This window comes from Hyperoodon ampullatus (assembly GCF_949752795.1).
Source record: "Hyperoodon ampullatus genome assembly, chromosome: 3".
NCBI classification, from domain to species: domain Eukaryota; kingdom Metazoa; phylum Chordata; class Mammalia; order Artiodactyla; family Ziphiidae; genus Hyperoodon; species Hyperoodon ampullatus.
Window position 1 is genome coordinate 37779709 of NC_136916.1, and position 21005 is coordinate 37800713.

The following is a 21005-nucleotide window of genomic DNA, read 5'->3' on the forward strand; positions in this document are numbered from 1 at the left end:
CTGTGACATTTAACACAGTGTGTTGTTTTTGCTTATTTGCCTGTTTAAGAGCACACGCTCCAGAGCCTGCATGTCTCGGCTTGATTCCTGGCTCTGCCGCTTAAGAACCATATGGCTTGTGCCTTAGGAACTTATGTGTGGACAGGAAATCGTGATAGCACCTAGCTTATATGGTGGATGTGAGCATTAAATATGTGGAAAGTGCTTAGAACACAGTAAATATTTATTTCATTCTTTTGTTTGTTTACCCCCCGCCACCTCCAGATACTGTTAAGGTAAGGATCAGACTGTCTTGCTCACTACTGTATTTCCAGATATTAGCACAATACTTGGCACATACTGGTTATTCATTGTTGAATTCATTTGTCCATCTACTGCCAGCGAAATAGTTAATCAAAAATTCCTTTCTTCATGAATCTTATATCTACTAGAGGGAGACAAAATAAAATAAATGTTAGGTGGTAATAAGTGCAGGAGAGAAAATAAAGCAGGCTGAGGGGTGGGTAGGTATGGCTTGATATTTTATATAGGGTGCTTAGGAAACGCATCCCTGATAAGACGGCATTTGAGCAAAAACCAGAAGAAAGTAAGAGAAGAGAGAGATAGGTTCTTCCCTGGAGAAGAACATTCCAGGTAAATGGAACAAGTCCAAAGGCCTTGGGGCTGGTATAGCTGAATGGAAGTGAGAAGGGGGGGCGGAATAATAGGAGATGAGGTAGGGATGGGGAAAGAGGAACGGAAAAGTCACCACTGCCTCTGGAGAGGGGAGCTAGGTAAGTGTGGGGACTAACTTTTCAAAAATGTTGTACCATGTGCATATATAGCCTATTTATCACACTGGGTCTTCTAGGCCCAGTGCACTGAAGAAAGAGTACAGCCCTCTCTTAATATAAGCTTTATACAGCAAACAGTTTAAGTTGCTGTCTGCTGCTCTGAGGCAAAGTCTGAGCTTGAAGCTAGATAAGTTGTAGATTGTCTACACATTATCCCTTCACCTTAGCCTAGGAACTGTGATTAACTCCGGAGTACAAGTGGGAGGGCCAAGGGAGTGTGTGCACAGTAGTGGTAATGGCCCAGAGTACACCTCAGGACACATTTATGAGTCTGAAAGCACATCGATCTAGATTGGGGAAAACAATTCGCTACATTGACATCTTGGTCATTGATAAATCTTTGTGGCCTTATCTGCTTATGACCTCAAGAATTAAGGTCCATATTCTGTAGAGAACAAGTTGCTTGATGTGTTTCTGAAGTTAGCCAGGTGTGTACCGTGAGACATTTTTAGCAGGTTAGGGCAGAGGGATGCCCAGACCCATCCGCCTGCGGTTGAACTCCCGATAGCACTGAAGGGAGGTCATCCTGTCAAAGCCTGGAGTTGAGCACTTCCTGTTTTTTGCCCAGTCACTATACAAGTGCATCCCTTTAGATTTTCAGAATCCATATATCTGAATTTACCCTAGAAGAATCATGTTAATGTTGTTTAGAAACCTCAGGGAAGGAATGGAAGGTTCCTTGCTGACTGGGCCTGACCCCCTTGGGCTTTAAGACTGCTGCTTCTTTTCCTACCTACAGAATGAGAGAAATGGGCACATTCCACACAGGTCTGTCCCTGGCACCCTGCTGGCTTTCTCTTTTTACATTCATCCTTGGGCACTCGTCTGCTTGGATACAGATGGGCGACAGATCTACATCTCATTCTGACCCAGGCTAAAGGCTTGTGTTTATGGGAGTGTACAGCACCTTTCCATCTGGATGACCTGCCATCACTTCCAACTTAGTGTACACCAAACCGCTCATTTTCTCCTCCTTTCCTCACCTCCTCTCTTGCCTACCCCTCACCCACTTACCCACTCAACTGTGGTCTTCTCTTCTTCCCTTATTCTGTCAGCGATATCATCTTTCTTCAAGGCATGAAATCTCAGGGATGTGTACTTTGCTTTCTATTTCCAAGTGGTCGCAAAATGGTATTGGTTCTTCTTTCAGGGTCTGCTTCAGTCCCACCTCTGCCTTTCCTTCTCTTTTCCTTTCCCCTTTCCTTTCCTTTTCCTTCCTGGGTAACTAATATATTAGCTCTAGGTAACTACAGCAGCTATATCCAGTCTTTCTCCCAACCTTTTTCACTCAGTCTAATCTTCCATAGAAAATATTTCTCCCATTTTCCCTTCAGTCTGCATTCTTCCTTCTGGCCTCAAAGGATCTCTGGATTGTGGATCCTCTTGTCCCTCAGGCTCTCTCTGCTTTGGAACAGAGACCCCTCAGGCCAATCAGACACATCTTCCTCTGTTTTTCATACATACCTTGTCAATTCCCACCTCTTTGCCTTTGCCTATGCCTTGTCCCCACCCTGTAATACCCTCATCTTCTCCCTAACAAGCTTTCAAGGTTTCAGCACCCAGCTCAAGTTTTACATTTGATGAAGTCTTCTCTGAACTCCAGTATTGTAGGTCTCCAAGTTATTTGTCTTCTTACTCTTGCTTTAAAATTTTTATTCCTAATTGTTTCCAGTAGGTTTTAAACTCTTGGAATAGTGTCAATATGTAATAGTTTGTTGGTTACCTGAACAGTACAGGGCACTCAAATATAATTGGTAGGTTGATTGTTGCAGTTGATTGATTGTCCAAATTTTGTGTGGTTTTTAAATTTTTTTAATTTTCAAAGCACTTTTCAGATATAATGTCTGATTAACATAGCTAGAGGCCTATTTTTAAAAACTAGATTCTCATTAGACCTCAACTTTCAAGGTTATGACCTGTGTACACCCACTAGTTTCAGGGCATACATCAGTCTATCACTTAGCTTTGCCTTTGCTCCCTTGGGAGATAACATCTGGGTGGACTCAGGAGGAGCCCGGTGTTCCTTGAGTGGGATTCTGCCTGAAGTGGCTTCATGGGTTCTGGCTCTACTAGATTCTAACTTTGTGACTTAGGCAACCCTCCTAAGGACCTCCTTGTGCCTCAGTTTCTTCAGTTGTAAAATAGGGATGACACCAGGGTAGAGGGCAGGGACTTATTCTTTACTGCTCCAGAGGGCACAGGTAGGGTCAGGAGTTGGAAATGGTTCCATGCACATTGTAGCTCAGTACAGTTAAGAACTTTCGAACAGCTATTACTGTTCCACAGTAGATGGAGCAGTTTAGGAACAGTTGTGAGCTCTTTTCACCTCAGCGAAGACTCTGTTCTGTCTCAAGAGCCAAAGAATAAATTCCTGCATTGGGAAGGAGGTAGGACAATTATAACCACTACTAGTATTCATCAGGTACTTAAGTGTGAGGCACAAGTGTTTTAAATACACTGCCTCATTTATTTCCTGCATCACTTTATTTTATCTTTAAATAGGTATGTCAGGTAAGAACTCTTGTTCTCCCCATTTTACAGATGGAGAAACTGAGCTTTAGAGCTAGGATGCCTCAGTTTCTCCAAAGTCACACAACTAATAAGTGGCAGAGACAGAATTCAGACCCTGGACTCTGATTTCAGAGCCGGCACTCTCCACGCAGCTATGCTCCCCTTAGTGTCCTCTCCTGCTTTAGCATCCTCAATGTGGTAAGAATGTATTAAGCTCATGTTTTGTTAACAGATAACCAGCCAGAGAGAGGATAAAATTCAAGAGAACAAAACCTGGACCATTTTCTTTACAAAGTGTTGTGCTTAGCATTTGGGACCAATATTGCAAACAGGCAGGAAATGAGGGAGGATGAAACAGTAGACAAAAAAGAAAGTCCTGCTAGAACATTTTAAAAAAATTACTTCACAGAGAACTCTGACTCATTATAGGAATCTTTTTTTTTTATAAGGAAGGAGTAAAATGCAATGAGTACACTTTGCTGCAGTCAACAGTACATACTCAAGAGCACAAAACAGGACTTCCCTGGTGGCGCAGTGGTTAAGAATCTGCCTGCCAATGCAGGGGACACGGGTTTGAGCCCTGGTCTGAGAGGATCCCGCATGCCGCGGAGCAACTAAGTCCATGTGCCACAACTACTGAGCCTGTGCTCTAGAGCCCGTGAGCCACAACTACTGAGCCCGCGTGCCACAACTACTGAATCCCGTGTGCCTAGAGCCCGTGCTTTGCAACAAGAGAAGCCACCACAATGAGAAGCCCGCACACCACAATGAAGAGTAGCCCCCGCTCGTCGCAACTGGAGAAAGCCCACACGCAGCAACAAAGACCCAATGCAGCCAAAAATAAATAAATAAATAAATTTATTTTAAAAAAGAGCACAAAACATAAAACCAGCAAGTGAGTAATCCTTTTTAAAGAAGAAGAATTATTAGGAGAGCATAAAGAATAGTTTTTTGTTTTGTTTTGTTTGGAGACTTTACCATGATTTTTTTCTTTTTTCTTTTTTAATTTTATTTATTTTTCCGCTGTGTTGGGTCTTCGTTGCTGTGCACGGGCTTTCTCTAGTTGCAGCAAGTGGGGCTACTCTTCATTGCGGTGCGTGGGCTTCTCATTGCAGAGGCTTCTCTTGTTGCAGAGCATGGGCCCTAGGCACGTGGGCTTCAGTAGTTGCAGCGTGCGAGCTCTAGGGCACACGGGCTTCAGTAGTTGTGGCACGCAGGCTCAGTAGTTGAGGCGTGTGGGCTCTAGGGCTCAGGCTCAGTAGTTGTGGCGCATGGCCTTAGTTGCTCCACAGCATGTGGGATCTTCCTGGACCAGGGATCAAACCTGTGTCCCCTGCATTGTCAGGCAGATTCTTAACCACTGCACCACCAGGGAATTCCCTAAAGAATAGTTAATGAGTTACTGGGTGATTTGCCATTTCCCCTGCCTGGATAGCTTCTCTTCCATTTACTGGTTAGTTTAAGGCCCAGCCTCGTCTAAACTTCCACAGCATTTTGTACTTGGGTCACAGTCTTCCTTTTATTATAGTTAATTCCATGCATGTTTTATCTTCCCTCCTTGACTAAGCCCTTTGAGGCCAGGGTCTGAATCTTATCTTCACTTCTTCCTTCCAGCTTTAACATTCTGTGATGTTAAGCATATTTAAAAACAGATATTGATGGGACCTTCCTGATAGTCCAGTGGTTATGACTCAGCACTTCCAGTGCAGGGGTCTCGGGTTCTGTCCCTGGTCAGGGAGCTAAAATCCCACATGCCATGCGGCGCGGCCAAGAAAATATTAAAAAAATAAAAAATAAAATAAAAATAGACATTGTTACAGATCACATTCTTTTAGTGAAAATGAGTGAATACTTGAACCTAATACATTATCTTGTGTGTGTGGGTACAGTGGGCTCACATATACATACTTAGTATATACAGATTCATCTCTAACCATTTGGCAAGAAGAAAGAGAATTAAATTCTAAATACACAATGATTCTGTCCACAATTCTACTCCCTTAGTCTGTGCCTGGAATGAGTGTGAGAGGGAAGATTTGAATCTGCTCTTCTTTGCCTCTCCTCTCATGTGCCTGTCATGTGCCTCCCATGAGCATCTTACTGTGTTTAGAGTGATTTTAATCCCTAAAGATACAATACAGATTTTCAATCTGTGTGGTCCCTAAACAACAAGCCAGCCACTTTATCTAGTACTTAACTGAGGACAAAAAAAAGTAATCAAGAGGAAAGACTAGCCAGGTTGGACTGCATTGGTGATTTAAGGGATTTTGGCTATGCATAGTTTCCATCTTACTTGGTGACTTTAAAACTTAAACCTTATATAAGATGAGATTCCACTATTTTCTTATTTTTTCATTGTGTGATCATGTGAGTGAAAGAGAAAGACAGAAAATCAAGGGCTAGGGATTGGGTCTTATGGAATTTCATGACAAGACATCTGGAGAAAACTGTGGAAAATGTCTAGTCTAAAAACCAAGGAAGGTCATGAAAGTGGTCCAGGAGACACTAATAGAAAGGAAAAGAGAAAAACAGAACTTTACAAAGCAGGTTGCTTTCTTTTCCTGCTCTCTTTGCTTTAGCAGAGCATACCAGGTTTCTGGAAGGCATTTTTATGCCCTCTTCCCCTTTTCATTTCTTTCTAAAATGGATAATATGGGAACTAGAGACTTACTCTGGGCAAAATGACTCTCAGATGATTTTCTCTTCCCCTATCAGTACTGAGTCCACTTGGAGCATCCTCCTACCCTTTGGCCTATTAATAGCCACCACACCCCCAGCATAGACAAAGAGATGGTGCATACCCCATCCTACCAAGAATCTCTTCCCTCCTTACTCTCTGGAGGCCTTTCCTAGGAACTGATGAAACCAACCAAGCTTTTTGACTTGGGGTAGAAAAAGTTATTAGCACTTAGATTTTATATAGTAGACTAGATATTTTATTAGTGATTAACAGTTCTTTTTAAAAACTTGAATGTTGCAATATTGGCATCCTCCTGTTCCAGTACAAGCACTGTGACCATGCTCTTCTGTATTTGATGAGCATTTTATTGTCTTCTCTGTGGTAATAGTTGTTTTAAGAAAGATATGAGGGACTTCCCTGGTGGTGCAGTGGTTAAGAATCCGCCTGCCAATGCAGGGGACACGGGTTCGAGCCCTGGTCCGGGAAGATCCCACATGCCACGGAGCAATGAAGCCCATGTGCCACAACTACTGAGCCTGCACTCTAGAGCCCACAAGCCGCAACTACTGAGCCCGTGTGCCACAACTGCTGAAGCCTGCGTGCCTAGAGCCTGTGCTCCGCAACAAGAGAAGCCACCACAATGAGAAGCCCGTGCATTGCAACCAAGAGTAGCCCCCGCTCTCCACAACTAGAAAAAAAAAAAAAAAGCCCGTGCGCAGCAACGAAGACCCAACACAGCCAAATAAAAATAAAAAATAAAAAAAGATATGAGAATATGGGTACGAAGTGGGGATGTGAGCCCTTGTCTTGTGTGATACAGCAGGCTTTCATCCTCCAATGCAGAATACCTGGAGAGGGATTGATCTAGTTTAGAGATTTCTGTGGGTATGATTGAGCTTGGAGTGTGGTGAGTGTTGACATGTCACTACCCTTTCTGCCCATGGAGTTCCTCTAGATGGGTTCCTGCCATCCCAATATAGAACTGCATTTTACTATGGAAACAGTATTATTCATGGTACTTAGTTGTAGATGCAGGGGTGCTTTATGGTATCACATTCTAGGTAACATTATGGATTTGAGTCAGATTTTGTGTCCTGCTTGCATGAGAACCTTATTTATTATAACTATAGAAAAATACATTGTAACTTTAATACTTAAAAATAAAAATAAACTTTTGGAACATGGCCAGCAATGTCTGGAGACTGTATTTTTACTGGAGGAAAGCGTGATGTTTGTTATCTTCAAGCTCCAGGTCAGTTTGCTTTTAGTGATTGCTGGAGGACAGAGGGAACAAAAAGTGCCCAGTGAACTGAGAAGGTATCTTGAGACTGAAAGACAAGACAGGCAGCTCTATATAATCAATGGATCAGTTTATTATAGGGTAGTTCACTCACAGGGTGGGATCAGGCAGTGATCTGGAAGCGTTTGCAGCTACACTCCACACTGCCGAGGGGCCCTTGGGACAGTTTCATAGTTAACCTATTGTAGGGGGGTATGTGCTTGGAAATGGGACATGCATTCCTAAGTCAAGATTTATGAATGGGTTACTAGTCTCATGGGTAACCAGGTATATGTCAGCAAAGGTCTTCATCATTGTTTGAGAACTAACAGAGCATAGAGGCCACCTGGTCAGAATGATTATTATAACAATAACTATTACATACCAATCCCCTGACAACAGAGAAGTGATTACCGCACAGTACAGTCCTGGGTAGTATCAGCAGAAGGATAGGAGGAACTGTATGTGCCCAAGATAGCGTCAGTTATGCTAACAGCCATAGACAGTGATGGCTTCTGTTGACCTGGGATTGGATTCAGAACTTCTTTGTCTTCAGTGACAAACATAACCAAGGATGAACTTTTTTTTTTTTTTGCGGTACACAGGCCTCTCACTGCTGTGGCCTCTCCCGTTGCGGAGCACAGGCTCCGGACGCACAGGCTCAGCGGCCATGGCTCACGGGCCCAGCCGCTCCGCAGCATGTGGGATCCTCCCGGACCGGGGCACGAACCCGTGTCCCCTGCATCGGCAGGTGGACTCTCAACCACTGCGCCACTAGGGAAGCCCCAAGGATGAACTTTTGAAGGTCCTGGAATCCTCTATTCTTGGATAGGTTTGTTGAAACTGACTTGTCTCCACACCCTGTAGTTCCAGAGCTGTGTCCCTAAGGAACACCTCTGTCCTTGAAGTGACACTTTTATTTTCCCTTTTAGACTGTATCAATCCTGACATGAAACGAGCAAGCTCATTTTAACCCACTTTTATCTGTGGAGGTTAACTCTTGTGTCCCAGGCAGTAGAGTGTGCTTCTCAGTGCCCGAATGGGAAGCCAGGCCAACTCAAAAGGCCTGTGTCTCCTCAAAATCAGGACTTGTGAGCCAGATGAGCCTCTTTCATCCATTCAGCCAAATTTATGAAGTACCACTGTTACGAAGCACGGTGCTTGGCACTGGAGACCCAGAGAAGAATATGACATGGATTCTGCCTTCAAGGAAAATCATGGTGGAGGAGAATAAAAGACAAGTGAAAAATATGACAGTGCACTGAATTGAGTGCCTCAGGAGAGATGCATACTGGGCACAGCAGTATCACTGAGAAGAGTGTGATTATCTCAGCCTAGAGAGGTCCTTAGTCTTTCTTGAATTTACTCGGCCCAAGTCTTAAGTATTCATCACCTCAAATCTTGGAAGAATGGTTTTGCAGTCTCTGATTTTTACAGAACTGCTTAACAGGATCAGCATGAAGAATGGTAGAAGGTAGTGAGGGTTAGTATTAGCAATTCTCAGCAGAGTTGGCAGCATTACAAGCCCTTGTTCAATTAGAGAAGTGCTTTCTTTCCATCAGGAAGTCCCAGCAGGTTAAACAGTCATTTAACTCTCCTTCGATGCTTCCCAGTGTTATTTTCCCCTTTCTGTGCATTTTCACAGTGGAACTGCTTACCAAGCCTTTGTTGGCACAGAACCTCTCTGATTCAAGCTGTTCAGAACAGGAGAGTCACACCTTCCAGGAGTCCCAAAGCTGTACCTAAGCACTATTGAATGCTCAACATACACCAGATTTATTCTTTTTATTTCATCTGTTAGTAAACTGGGTCACAGGAATACTTCCTGAGGGAGCCCAGGGTACAAACTTATAAGTCTCTATCCTGATCAGGACATTTCATATTGCCTCTAGGGAATGAGATGGGGAAGGTCTCAAACAGTTAGCTTATACTGACAGGAAAGAATAGAGGGGCCACATTGGATGCCCAGTGGATCCAGTTATAGAAGCAAGTACCTTCAACAGAGGGAGGATGATGTGACAGCTTCCTGGAAAAGAAAAATGAAGGAGACGGATGTCCAGATGTGTGGGGAGGAGAGAATAGAGTCTCGATAGCAGGTTAGATTGCCTTCAGAGGAATAGACATCTTGACTGCTAATCATTCCTACTTTTTGACTGTTTTGAGGGTTGTTGTTTTTCTCTTTAATTAATTTACTTTTTTAGTTTCGGCTGTGCCAGCTCTTAGTTGCGGCATGTGGGATCTTTGTTGTGGCATGCAGACTTCTTAGTTGTGGCATGCATGTGGGATCTAGTTCCCCGATCAGGGATTGAATCCAGGCCCCCTGCATTGGGAGCGCAGAGTTTTACCCACTCGACCACCAGGGAAGTCCCTTTGAGGGGTTTTAAGAGACAGAATTAAAAACACCAACTTTCACTCATTAAAGTGTGGCCATAAATTTATGTATCTTGATCTTGTAAAACACAGTTTCCAACCAGCATTTTACCTGTTAACATTTCAGATTCATCACCCAAAGTATTTCCTCTGTTGCCTTACCCTCACATCAAGATAACCTATTTGTTTATTAGGGTTATCTTAATCTTTTTATTCAGATTAAACTCTTCCCTGTTGTGATTACTCTTGGGTCAAATTACCAGGGGATTTGCCAGGAACTAAGAAATCAGTAGCACTTTTGTTTAAACACTTCTGAATGAATTTTGCTAGAGAGCTATGAATTACTATTACTTGATATTTGTTCAGTGCACACTGTGTTAAGCTGGGTTTAGGGCTCTTGAGGGCCTTTACCTCTTTGCTATCTTCTATTCTGTGGTTTTTATTGCCACCTACATGACTCAGGTTTCAGATTTCTTTTTCCCTCACCTCAGTTGGTTTGTTGGTTTGATCCTTTAACCCTCAGTGTTCTCTGAGGTACTTACCTACATTTCTGCTAGCATCCTTAAGATCAGTCCATCAGTCAGCTCCTGTCATTTAACAGAACCATTCTTTGTGATCTTTTTTCTAGTTTTTTAAGTACATGAGTTTGGTATTGATTCTTGGCTGCCTTCTCCCCACACTCATGCTTGACAACCTCCAGCTTTCTCAAGGCCCCTCTATCTCCACTCAAAGAAATGTCACCCATCTTTCATGGTCCACTTCATAGTCAGTGGAAGGAAGTCTTCACTGACTTGTCAGGTTAACATGGGCAGCTGGTGAGCTAATCCCTAGTTGCCCATGCTTTGCTCATTTACACTGCACGAGTCACTGTGCTTACCAAAGGTCAGTTGTGATTGTTTCAGACCTGTTGATGCCAGTTATATTGGTATTGTAAATAAGTAACTTAATTAATAATATACAGATAAACCATGAGTGAGGAAAGAGACTTGTTCTATGAAAAATTAACTTGCTTTGGAAAGGCAAAGTAACTTGCGTTGGAAAGGCAAGTTACTTAAAAAAGGAAATGAAGTTGAATTAGGTTTGGACAGAATAACTATAGGAGACTAGAGGTGGAGGACTCCTAAAATCTAGAAGAGTTCTGTGCTTCCTGTTTCACAGGAGTCTTGAGTTCTCCCTCTCCTTTAGAGAAACTGGAAATTGTGGATGATACATATGAGTGAATTTTATACAAGAAAAAGGCTTAGATCTCTAGCTAGCAGAAAAGATCTTTTGGGCTCTACATAAAAAATTTGATGGCTCTCTGGAATTTAAGAAAAAATAAAAATGTCATGAAGAACCTAGGGGTAAGACAGGAATAAAGACACAGACCTACTAGAGAATGGACTTGAGGATATGGGAAAGGGGAAGGGGAAGCTGTGACAAAGTGAGAGAGTGGCATGGACATATATACACTACCAAACGTAAAATAGATAGCTAGTGGGAAGCAGGCGCATAGCACAGGGAGATCAGCTCGGTGCTTTGTGACCACCTAGAGGGGTGGGATAGGGAGGGTGGGAGGGAGGGAGACGCAAGAGGGAAGAGATATGGGAACATATGTATATGTATAACTGATTCACTTTGTTATAAAGCAGAAACTAACACACCATTGTAAAGCAATTATACTCCAATAAAGATGTAAAAAAAATGATGACTCTCAAAGTAGTGTTTATAGCAGATGATTGTGGGCTTGGACATTGGGAAAAAAGTCACAATAAAAGTCAAAATAACTTATCTTTATTACATGAGTTGTCGGTTTTAAATGCTATCCATTGAGGGTAAGGAAATCAGTGTTATTATTCTGCCTCCCTCTTTTTTTCCCCCGTCTTCCTAATTTTTTGCTAGCTGTAGCTTTCTACATTGTCAAAGCATATAGCATGGGCATTCTGTTTTCACTCTAATCCCATTTGTCTTAGTCCTACCATTAAGGGGATTCAATGTTCACCGCCAGTCTTTCTGCCACGGTTTTTCCAGTCACCTCTTGGTTAGCAGAAGTGTTTTCTTCTGTAGATTCCTCAAAAAAGACTCATGGGAACAATATTTCCTATTCTGTTACTCTTGATTGACAGTCACCTAGGTGTAAAATTCTTGGGTTACCCTTTGTCTCCTTGGGAATTTTTGTAAGTATTGCTCCTTTTTCTGCTAGCATTGAATTTTACCGTTGACATTTTCAAGATTTTGTCCCTCTTTTAAGTGATTTGATCTTTGTGCCTGGTGGCAGAAATTGAGAAATCTTACCTTCAAAGTCTAACTTCGGGCTTCCCTGGTGGCGCGGTGGTTGAGAGTCCGCCTGCCGATGCAGGGGACACGGGTTTGTGCCCCGGTCCGGGAAGATCCCACATGCCACGGAGCGGCTGGGCCCGTGAGCCATGGCCGCTGAGCCTGCGCATCCGAAGCCTGTGCTCCGCAACGGGAGAGGCCACAGCAGTGAGAGGCCTGCGTACCGCAAAAAAAAAAAAAAAAGTCTATCTTGGCAGTGACTGTTCTGGGTCAGTTTTTCCCTGGGATACAATGTGCCCTTTCAAGAACATCCTGAATTATATTTTTACATCATCTTTATGAACTGAGTCTTTACATATCTGTCTGTTTCTATGTTACAGTTTTCCTTTATGCATATGTTATATCTCCTTTGCTGTCTTCTGTAACTCATTTTCTCCCTATTCCTTTTAATTCTTTTTTTCATTTCATTTTAGTTGCTTTTTAAAAATTTCTCCCCTTTTTGTTCCTCCCTATATTTTCAGCAGTCTCTCCTGCCTTTTGTTCCTTCCAGTTTCATCTTCATTTCTGTATGTTTTTTCCCTTCCACTTATGTCTTCTTTTCTTCTTGTCTCCCTGCCTCTCCCATAAACTCTTGCACTTCTGCTTTGAGCTCTTGCTTCATAGTTTTCTTTTTTCAATTTTATAAAGTATTTTATTACATTTTATCTGCTCTATCACAGCATTTTTCTGGTGTGTAGTCTTAGTCTGCCCTTTGGGTTTCCTGTTTCCTAATTTTTTTCTTGTTGCATCTTTATATAGATCCTGTGCAGATTTCATTTTTATAACTCATCTTTAAATAGATGAGTTTTTCAGGGACCAGCTATTTGCAGGATGCTTGTTTAGGGGAGGTCCCAAGTCTATATTCCAGGCTGGCTGAAGTTGTTCTCATAATTTCAGGTTCCGGGTGAGTTCCTTTACCCTTTATTTCTACCTAGCCAAGAGAGATGGGCGTCTGCAATTTTTCCACCATGCAAAGGCTATCTTCTCTGCTGCCACAGAGACTGGCTCTGTGAGGCAAATAGAGCTTGTTTGGGTGTTTTCTCATTTAACTCCAGGTCCAAGGAAGCTCCTGTTTTCCAAAAACAAGGAATCTGTTTGGTCCCAGAGGGTGTGTTCTTTACCTACAAAAAGTATATTTTTGCAGGTCTTCCTGAGCTCTCCAGCTCCCATGTCCTCTCTCGGTAGCATCCTTTCTTCTTCTTCTCAAAAGGAAAAGAGCTCTTGCTTGAGCTCCCTGCTTTTGACAGCTTTTACACCTATTTTGGTGCCTGGGATTGTGGTTATCTTCTTTTTTTTTTTTAATGTATTTATTTATTTTTTTTTTAATTTTTGGCTCTGTTGGGTCTTCGTGGCTGTGCGCGAGCTTTCTGTAGTTGCAGCGAGTGGGGGCTACTCTTTGTTGCAGTGTGCGGACTTCTCATTGTCGTGGCTTCTCTTGTTGCAGAGCATGGGCTCTAGGCACATGGGCTTCAGCAGTTGTGGCATGCGGGCTCAGTAGTTGTGGCTTGCGGGCTCTAGAGCTCAGGCTCAGTAGTTGTGGTACATGGGCTTAGTTGCTCCGTGGCATGTGGGATCTTCCCAGACCAGAGCTCGAACCCGTGTCCCCTGCATTGGCAAGCAGATTCTTAACCACTGCAGCACCAGGGAAGCCCTGTGGTTATCTTCTAATTTTGTTGAAAATGGAGTTTGCATTTTTATTTATTTCTCCTTTTTTGCACTTGAAACACATTTTGAATAGCATTTAAAAATTATGACTTCGTGATGCAGTGTTCAAATCAGAAGTCTTAACTGACGTTACCTATTAACCAACCGCTGGTCCCCATGATATCCTCTGTTAGGCCTTTTACTACACCTTCTCCATAAAGCCTCCACCACCACACTGTCATCCATCTTTTAAGCACTTGAAGCCCAAGGAAGATGCTATGAAGATGCTTTTCAGACTTATGAAAAGCCTTTTATTCATTCAACATGCCTACTCCACACTGGGCATTGTTCCAGGCCTTGGGGATAAAGCATGGAAGACTTTCTACTAGACTTTTGACACACCCTGTTCAGATGAAGAGGGTGGAAGACTCAGTTTGGAATTTTGAGGGAGTATGGTGGAAAGGGTAGAACAGTAGTTGGAGCAACTAAGCCCATGCGCCACAACTACTGAGCTCTGGAATCAGACTGACCTAGATTCAGTGATCAGTTCTGCTACTTAATATGTGACTTTGGGATAGTTTATTGACTTTTCCATGTATCGGTTTACCTCAGATGGATGTTATAAAATTAAAATAAGTTACATATAAAGTGCTCAGCACATAGTAGATGCTCAACAAGTACTACTTCCCCCATGAAGAAGGGGTTCATTAAACAAAAAGAATAAATACTAGGAGTACTGGTATAGAGACCTATTTTTTTAAATTGTGGTAACATTTACATAACATAAAGTTTACTGTCTTCATTTTTAAATGTACTGTTCAGTAGTGTTAAATGTGTTCACATTTTTGTGCAGCCCATCTCCAGAGCTCTTCATCTTGCAAAACTGAAACTCTGTACCCATTAAACAACACTCCCCGTTCCCTCCTCCCCTCAGTCCGTGGCAACCACCGTTCTACTTTCTACCTCTATGATTTTGACTACTAGGTACCTTATATAAATGGAATTATACTATACTTGTCCTTATATGTCTGGCTTATTTCACCTAGCATAATATCCTCAAGGTTCATCCATGCTGTAGCATGTTTCAGAATTTTCTTCCGTTGTAATGCTGAAAAATATTCCATTGCATGTATATGCCACATTTTGTTTATCTGTTCATCCATTGATGGACAGTTGGGTTGCTTCCTACTTTTGACTATTGTGAATAATGCTGCTATGAAGATAGGTATACAAATATCTCTTTGAATCCTTCTTTTCAGTTCTTTTGGGTATAAACCCAGAAGTAATATGGTAATTCTATTTTTAATTTTTTAAGGAAACACAGTACTATTTTTGGAAGCCTATTTCTTGATGGGGAAGTATAAACAGTGTAGTCCCCCAGGGCATAATTTTAAGACCAGTCTTGTTTAACATTTTGTAAATTATCTGTATATGAGAGTTTCACTATTAAATTGCCATTGCGTATAGATAATGAAATAGTTCATATTGTGTAAAATTTTAAAACACCTCATGTGAGTGTATATGTAGACATAAAAGTGGTTGATAAGGCTTAATTAATGTAGGCAAACATATTTTATTTGTATTTGAATGTATGCTTTATTACACTCCCTCCTCGAGGTCGGAAGAAATACCCTAGTTACATCTGTTAGTGTATTCCCCTCACTTATTATGGGCAAAATATGGAGAACTGATGTGTCAGAAAACTTCATGTGTCAAAAATACACATACACAAACTTGCAGACGTGTCTTTTTTCTTGACTGTCCATAACCTGTGGAGTATATTGGCCCTCAAATCCTCCATAGTTTAGTCTGGACTTTACACCAGTAGGGTCTCAACTGAAGACAGTTTTTTCCCCTGGAGACATTTGATCATGTGTGGAGACATTTTTGTTGTCACAGGTGAAGGAGTGCTACTGGAGTCTAGTGCTCAGAGCCAGGGATACTGCTAAACATGCTGCGATGCACGGGACAGCTCCCCACAACAGAAAACCCTCCAGCCCCAGATGGCAATAGTGCCCAAGTTGAGAGACCTTGCCTTAGACCCAAACTACCTTCTCAGCATCATCCTCAGCCTCTCTTTTGCATAAACCTGACCTTCTAGCCAGATGCTGCTCAGACCATACACCAGCTGAATTGCTTCCTCCAGTGCCTTTCACCCGAAATCCTCCTCCCTGCTTCTCTGATGGCAGACCCAGCTTCAGTTCTCTCACTGTCTCGGTGAAACTGGCTCTGGTCTCTCTAGCCATTGCACTCTTCCTTCTCTGACCTCCTGTATGACTATTCCACTAATCTGGCACTTCGTTAACAATACAGAGTGGTACTTGCTCTCTTTCCAACTTAATTGAAAGTGCTTTGAAGGCCATGTTGATAGGACTTGATTTGAAATATGAAGTACCACCCCTTACATACCCCAGTGGGCACCTTGACCCACCTGGGGCTTCCCATGGCAGCTTTCCTGCCACTGTGGGATAGAGTGGTTTAGTCAGCACAATACTCGGCTGTCACAGCAGTCTGAGACTCAGCTTTGTTGGGAGAAGTACTAGCTAGATGGAAGGCCCACTTGTGAGCCTCATGACCAAAAAAGTATTCACCCTGAACATGGTTTCTTATCTAAAGCTGGAAGATATGGGATGAGGACGGGTGCCAAGAAATGGGCCTGTTTTGCCTCCAGCGGAGCACAGACTGGAGGATCTTGTGAAGCCTGGGGGATAACATATTTCACATGGAAATATGCGTGGACAGGAATTGTTCTGTCATAGCTGGACTGACTTAATGCCAGTTGGTGTTTATGATGATAACACTAGTAATGAAAGGCATCATTATTTTTTTAGAACCCAATGTGTGCCAGGCACCGGGTAGGTGCTTCACACAGGTTGTCTCCTTCCGCCCTCACCACAATCCTGGAAGGAAGCTGAAGCACTGAAAGGATGATTTGCCCAAGGTCACCCAGCTAATAACAAAGAGCGGAGCTGAAATTTAAACACAGTCTGACTTCAAATGAAGCCTGTGCTCTCAGCTACCACCTTGAGTGTAGCCAGGCCCTTCTGCACTGCTTTTGGAAGAGATTTGTGTCTTGATATGCCGGGATGTATGGGGAATCCCCTGTGGTCTCTGAGGCATTTGTTGTGAATCAGGTGCCAGTGTCAAGTATGACCACCCTGCTGCTGCAGGAAAGCCCACGAGGTTTCCTTCGGGTCCACACTGTCACTCCCACAAAGGGCTCTAACCCTTCTTATTTTTATTTCCCCTTCAGGTACACTACATTCTTCAGGAGGTGGTGATGGGTGGGATGGTGTTGGAAACAAACATGAATGAAATTGTGGCTCAGATTGAAGCTCAGAACAGGCTGGAGAAATCCGAGGTGAGATGCAGCTGTAATTTTGCCCTGGCTGGTTAGAGAAGACATGGGCAGAAGGAGGAATGGCTAATGTGTGGGTTTGGGTTGCTGTGGAACCTTAGCAGTGTTTTCTACTCATCCTGTTTCTTCCTTGAGTCTATCGAAACTCATTGGTTTGAAGGCCAACCATGAAGATTAAAAAGGTAAGAAAAAGGCTAAAAGTGTGAATGGAAAAGCCAGGTGGCATGGGAAGGCAAACAACTTCTGGCTTGGGAGGTTATGGCCAATGTTTGTGGTTTCTAATTCCTCCTTCAAAGCCACGTGTTGCCTGGAGGGACCCAGAATCCCCATCTCTGATTCCAGTGTGGTTTCCTAGCTTGTGTGCCTATGAGTCTGGTCTCCCAGCAGGCACTTCTCGTGGTTTCAGACCTCAGAGTTGCCAATTTCCTTATTTCCAGTTAGCCTTATAAAAAGCTACAGTAGAGTTTGGGCTGGGTTTGAAAATAGCATACCCCAGGTCCACCCCCACATAGTGCTGAGTTTGGTACAAATGCTCACAGTAAATTCCCATCCTTTTCCCCTGAGATCTCTCCATCGCCTTTGTCAGCCTTACCAGGGAGTAGAGGTTACAGGCATACACCTTCACACGTGGCAGAACAAGCAGAACAAATTACCTCTTCAATTATCTGAGTGTCTTAAAGAGCTTCATTGCTTTGTGTAACGGAACTTGATCTTGCGAAACCAGGAATGCTTCCTGTGAGGACTGGCAGTCCTGCTGAAGAAGCTTTTCCAGACCACAGCTATTGTGGCAACTATAGTTCTCTTAGAAATGTAGGCTGGGAAGCTTCCAGGAATAGTAAGTGAGTCAGAGGCAAGGGGTTTGGAAACTAGAAGCAATGGAGACTTTCTGGGCGAGGGTGGAATTGGAGTCAGGATCCTGAAAGTAGTCAAGAAGGACGAAACAGTTTTGAGAACATCCTCGACTTCTCCCCGTCTCCACACACCGGGGCCAAGCCTGGAGAGTGAGGGCTGACTGCAGGCACCTTTCCTCTCTGTTGTTCCCAGACTTTCTGTGTCTGTGGGTACACTCCACCTCCTACGTGTCCTTCTTCCCGTCTTGTGGCCACATGACATTTCTAAAGCCAGCTCTTGTCCATTTCATGATATTAATTGGCAAGTGGTTGTCCTAAGCTGTGACATTCCTTTTCCCTTTAAGAGTTTCCCTGTGACTGCCCTCCTCTGTAAGAGTCTTCAGTCTCTTGAGGAAAGGGTTTTGTTTTATTTTGTTTCATAACCCTGTTGGTGAATATGACTTGGTTAAACTTCCTTGGTTATTTCAACAGGCATCTACTTAACACCTACTGTGTGCCAGGCACTGTTGGCACTGGGGCTATAAAACTGCATAAGACACAACCCACCTTTAGGAGTGCAGTTTGGGTCCCTGTACTATAGAACCCACTAACCTAAAGATTGTTGTTTTGGCCACCTTTGAGGCATAAGGAGGGAAAAATCAAAATGTGCATTGCATGTGCTCGGTTTGGACATTTTCTAGCCCTCTTTCACTTGTTTTTATTTAAGCCTTAAGCAGATGACACTGAGGGTTTCTCTTATACCCACCTTCACGTCTCCCCAGGGTGGCCTTTCAGCAGCGCCCGCCCGGGCCGTGTCCGCTGTGAAAAACATCAACCTGCCGGAGATGCCTCGGAATATCAACATTGGCGATCTCAACATCAAAGTCCCCAACCTGTCCCAGTTTGTCTGAGAGTGGAAGATGGCTGAACTGAATCCTTGGAACCAGCAAAGCTGAGCCAGTCCTGCAGCAAAACCCGCTCTGCGCCCTAGAGGAGTCCAGCCTCAGGCTGTGGCCCCTGCTATCCCGAAGCGGGAAGGAGTCCTGTGTCCACTGGCAGCGTTTGTGCTTGCTTCTCACATGTGCGGCCTTGCCCGTCTCTTGTACACACAGCCACTGCAGATGTGAGGGGCCCTGGCTTCCTCAGTGGGTGTCAGGTGCCCAAGCCACTCGCCCCCTTTACCTGCCATGTGCAGCCACTCCCAGGGATTGCAAACTGTAGTGAGAGGCCCCCCTGCTCCCAGAACCCCACCACGAGGATGTTCTCTGATGCGAGTCTTCAACCTTAGCACCATGTGGCTCCCTGAGGTCCTGTAGCATTGACTTTCCTGGTGAGGTGCCATAGCTAGAAAAGAGCTGACCCTCTAGATTTGGGGATGTGGTGAGTGGCAAACAAGGGCAGGATGTTATGAGATCCAGAGTTGCCTACTGACTCTATAGAGTTGGCACACCCAGAATCCTTTTGTAGAGCCACGCTGTCTCATCACCACCTCCTGCAGCATACACTCCCCACTGCCACAGTCCTGGCCGTGCTCTCCCAGGTGTTTATGTGCAGGACACAGTCCAAATCATAAGCCTGTTGTTTGCCTTCCCCCGACATTTCTGCCAATAGGGAGGGCACCCCCCTCAGCCAGAGGGGTCCCCCTCAAAGGGGAGGGGCCCTGTGTCTGTAGAAAGCAAAGTTGACAACATGGGGAACATCTAAGAATTATGACTCTTCCAGGTTTAAAATACATTCTCCTTCCGAGGAGCAGACGGGTCGGTTGCTGTGTTATGAATGATGAGTCTTCTTTGTACAGGAAACCCACTGCTGTCTACACCAGCTTCTGGAGCATGAGAGCCTGAGCTGGGGTCATGTGTTCTGGACCTGGCACAGGGGAAGGCTGGGGACACGGGCAGCCTGCTGGCTGAAACCGGTGGCAATGCAGCATCTTCTCCCCCGTGTGCGAGGGGTCCCTGCCTGAGCTCACTCTGGGCACACCCTGTTCCCCTCAGATGACAGTCCCCTGGAGCTAGCTGTGGAAACCTGTAGATGTTTACATTCGGTAAGAGCCTTTCTTCCTGTGGTTAACTTAGAGCTGAAGCTGCTCCTCGAAGCAGTGCCTCTTACTCCCGCGCTGCCTCGGGGCCAGGTCTCAGGTATGATGTTGAGCTGCCTTGAGATTAGGGAGCTCGCTGCACCATCACGGTAAAGCCTCCCGGCCTGGGGACTTTTCATGCCTGCCAGCCAGTGGCCCAAACTGTTTCCTCAGGCCTCCTGATGCTGTCGCAGAGCCCGTCTGAGATGGTGCCCGGCAGGACCATGGTCAGGACCACGTCTTTTCCCGCTTTGAACAGTGCTTCCTGTGCTTGGTGCCTTTTGCTCTCTGTAGCCTCTTAACCTCAGTCTTTTGGAACATCTCTGATAACCTCAGAGATGGGTAGTATTGATCAGAATGTAGGCCCTCTTATGTTGGAAGAGGGAAATGTAGGTTTATATATCTATCTGATGTTAAAACCTCTGATATTCTTTTAAAGAGTTTAATTTTTATTTTTAACAGACATTTCAGTATATTCACATCCCTCTCACATTTGCTGAAAGTGATATAGGAACAAAGAAGGAAAATGATATTTATTTTGCACCTCCTGTAAGGTGGCATGAGCGAGATCCTTTCACAATCCTTACAACAGACACTGTTATCTCCATTTTGCAAGTCAAGAAAGTAAGACTCAGAGAGGTCAAGTAACCTGCTTTAGGTCACAAGGGCTAAGAATTGAGACTGTCTGTATGTCTAAATCCACAGTTCATTTTTTTTCACTGCTCAAGATGGCTTCTCCTGATTTTATTTTCTTTCTTATGGATGAGGAAACCTCAAAAAGTTTAGGTAGCTTCTCAGAAACTGTGATAAAAACTGGCTTGGTGGGCTTCCCTGGTGGCGCAGTGGTTGCGAGTCCGCCTGCCAATGCAGGGGACATGGGTTCGTGCCCCCGTCCGGAAGGATCCCACGTGCTGCGGAGCGGCTGGGCCCGTGAGCCATGGCCGGTGGGCCTGCGCGTCCGGAGCCTGTGCTCCGCAACGGGAGAGGCCGCAACAGTGAGAGGCCCGCGTACCGAAAAAAAAAAAAAAAAAAAAAAAAACTGGCTTGGTAGACAGTGACAGCATCAAAGAGTGTGAGCTGGGGGGTCCTCCACATGCCTCCATTGAACTGGTGAGGAAGCAGAAGCCC

The 21005-nt window shown here is 44.1% G+C and overlaps 1 protein-coding gene across 6 annotated transcripts in view; it reads left to right on the forward strand.

Moving 5' to 3' along the window:
* AP3S2 (adaptor related protein complex 3 subunit sigma 2) overlaps positions 1-19538 on the forward strand; it is a gene marked incomplete at its 5' end in the record, with an annotated part of 67595 nt that extends 48057 nt beyond the window's left edge. For 3 of the 6 annotated variants that reach the window (XM_079700661.1, XM_079700662.1, XM_079700665.1), the window contains 2 exons: positions 16866-16973; positions 18583-19538. In XM_079700661.1, the coding sequence (XP_079556787.1) occupies positions 16866-16973; positions 18583-18711 (237 nt within the window). In that variant the 3' untranslated portion in view covers positions 18712-19538. Of the gene's footprint in view, positions 1-16865; positions 16974-18537 lie in introns of all 6 variants that reach the window. The other 3 variants (XM_079700663.1, XM_079700664.1, XM_079700660.1) reach the window with 2 other exon arrangements.
* Between the last annotated feature and the right edge of the window lie 1467 nt (positions 19539-21005).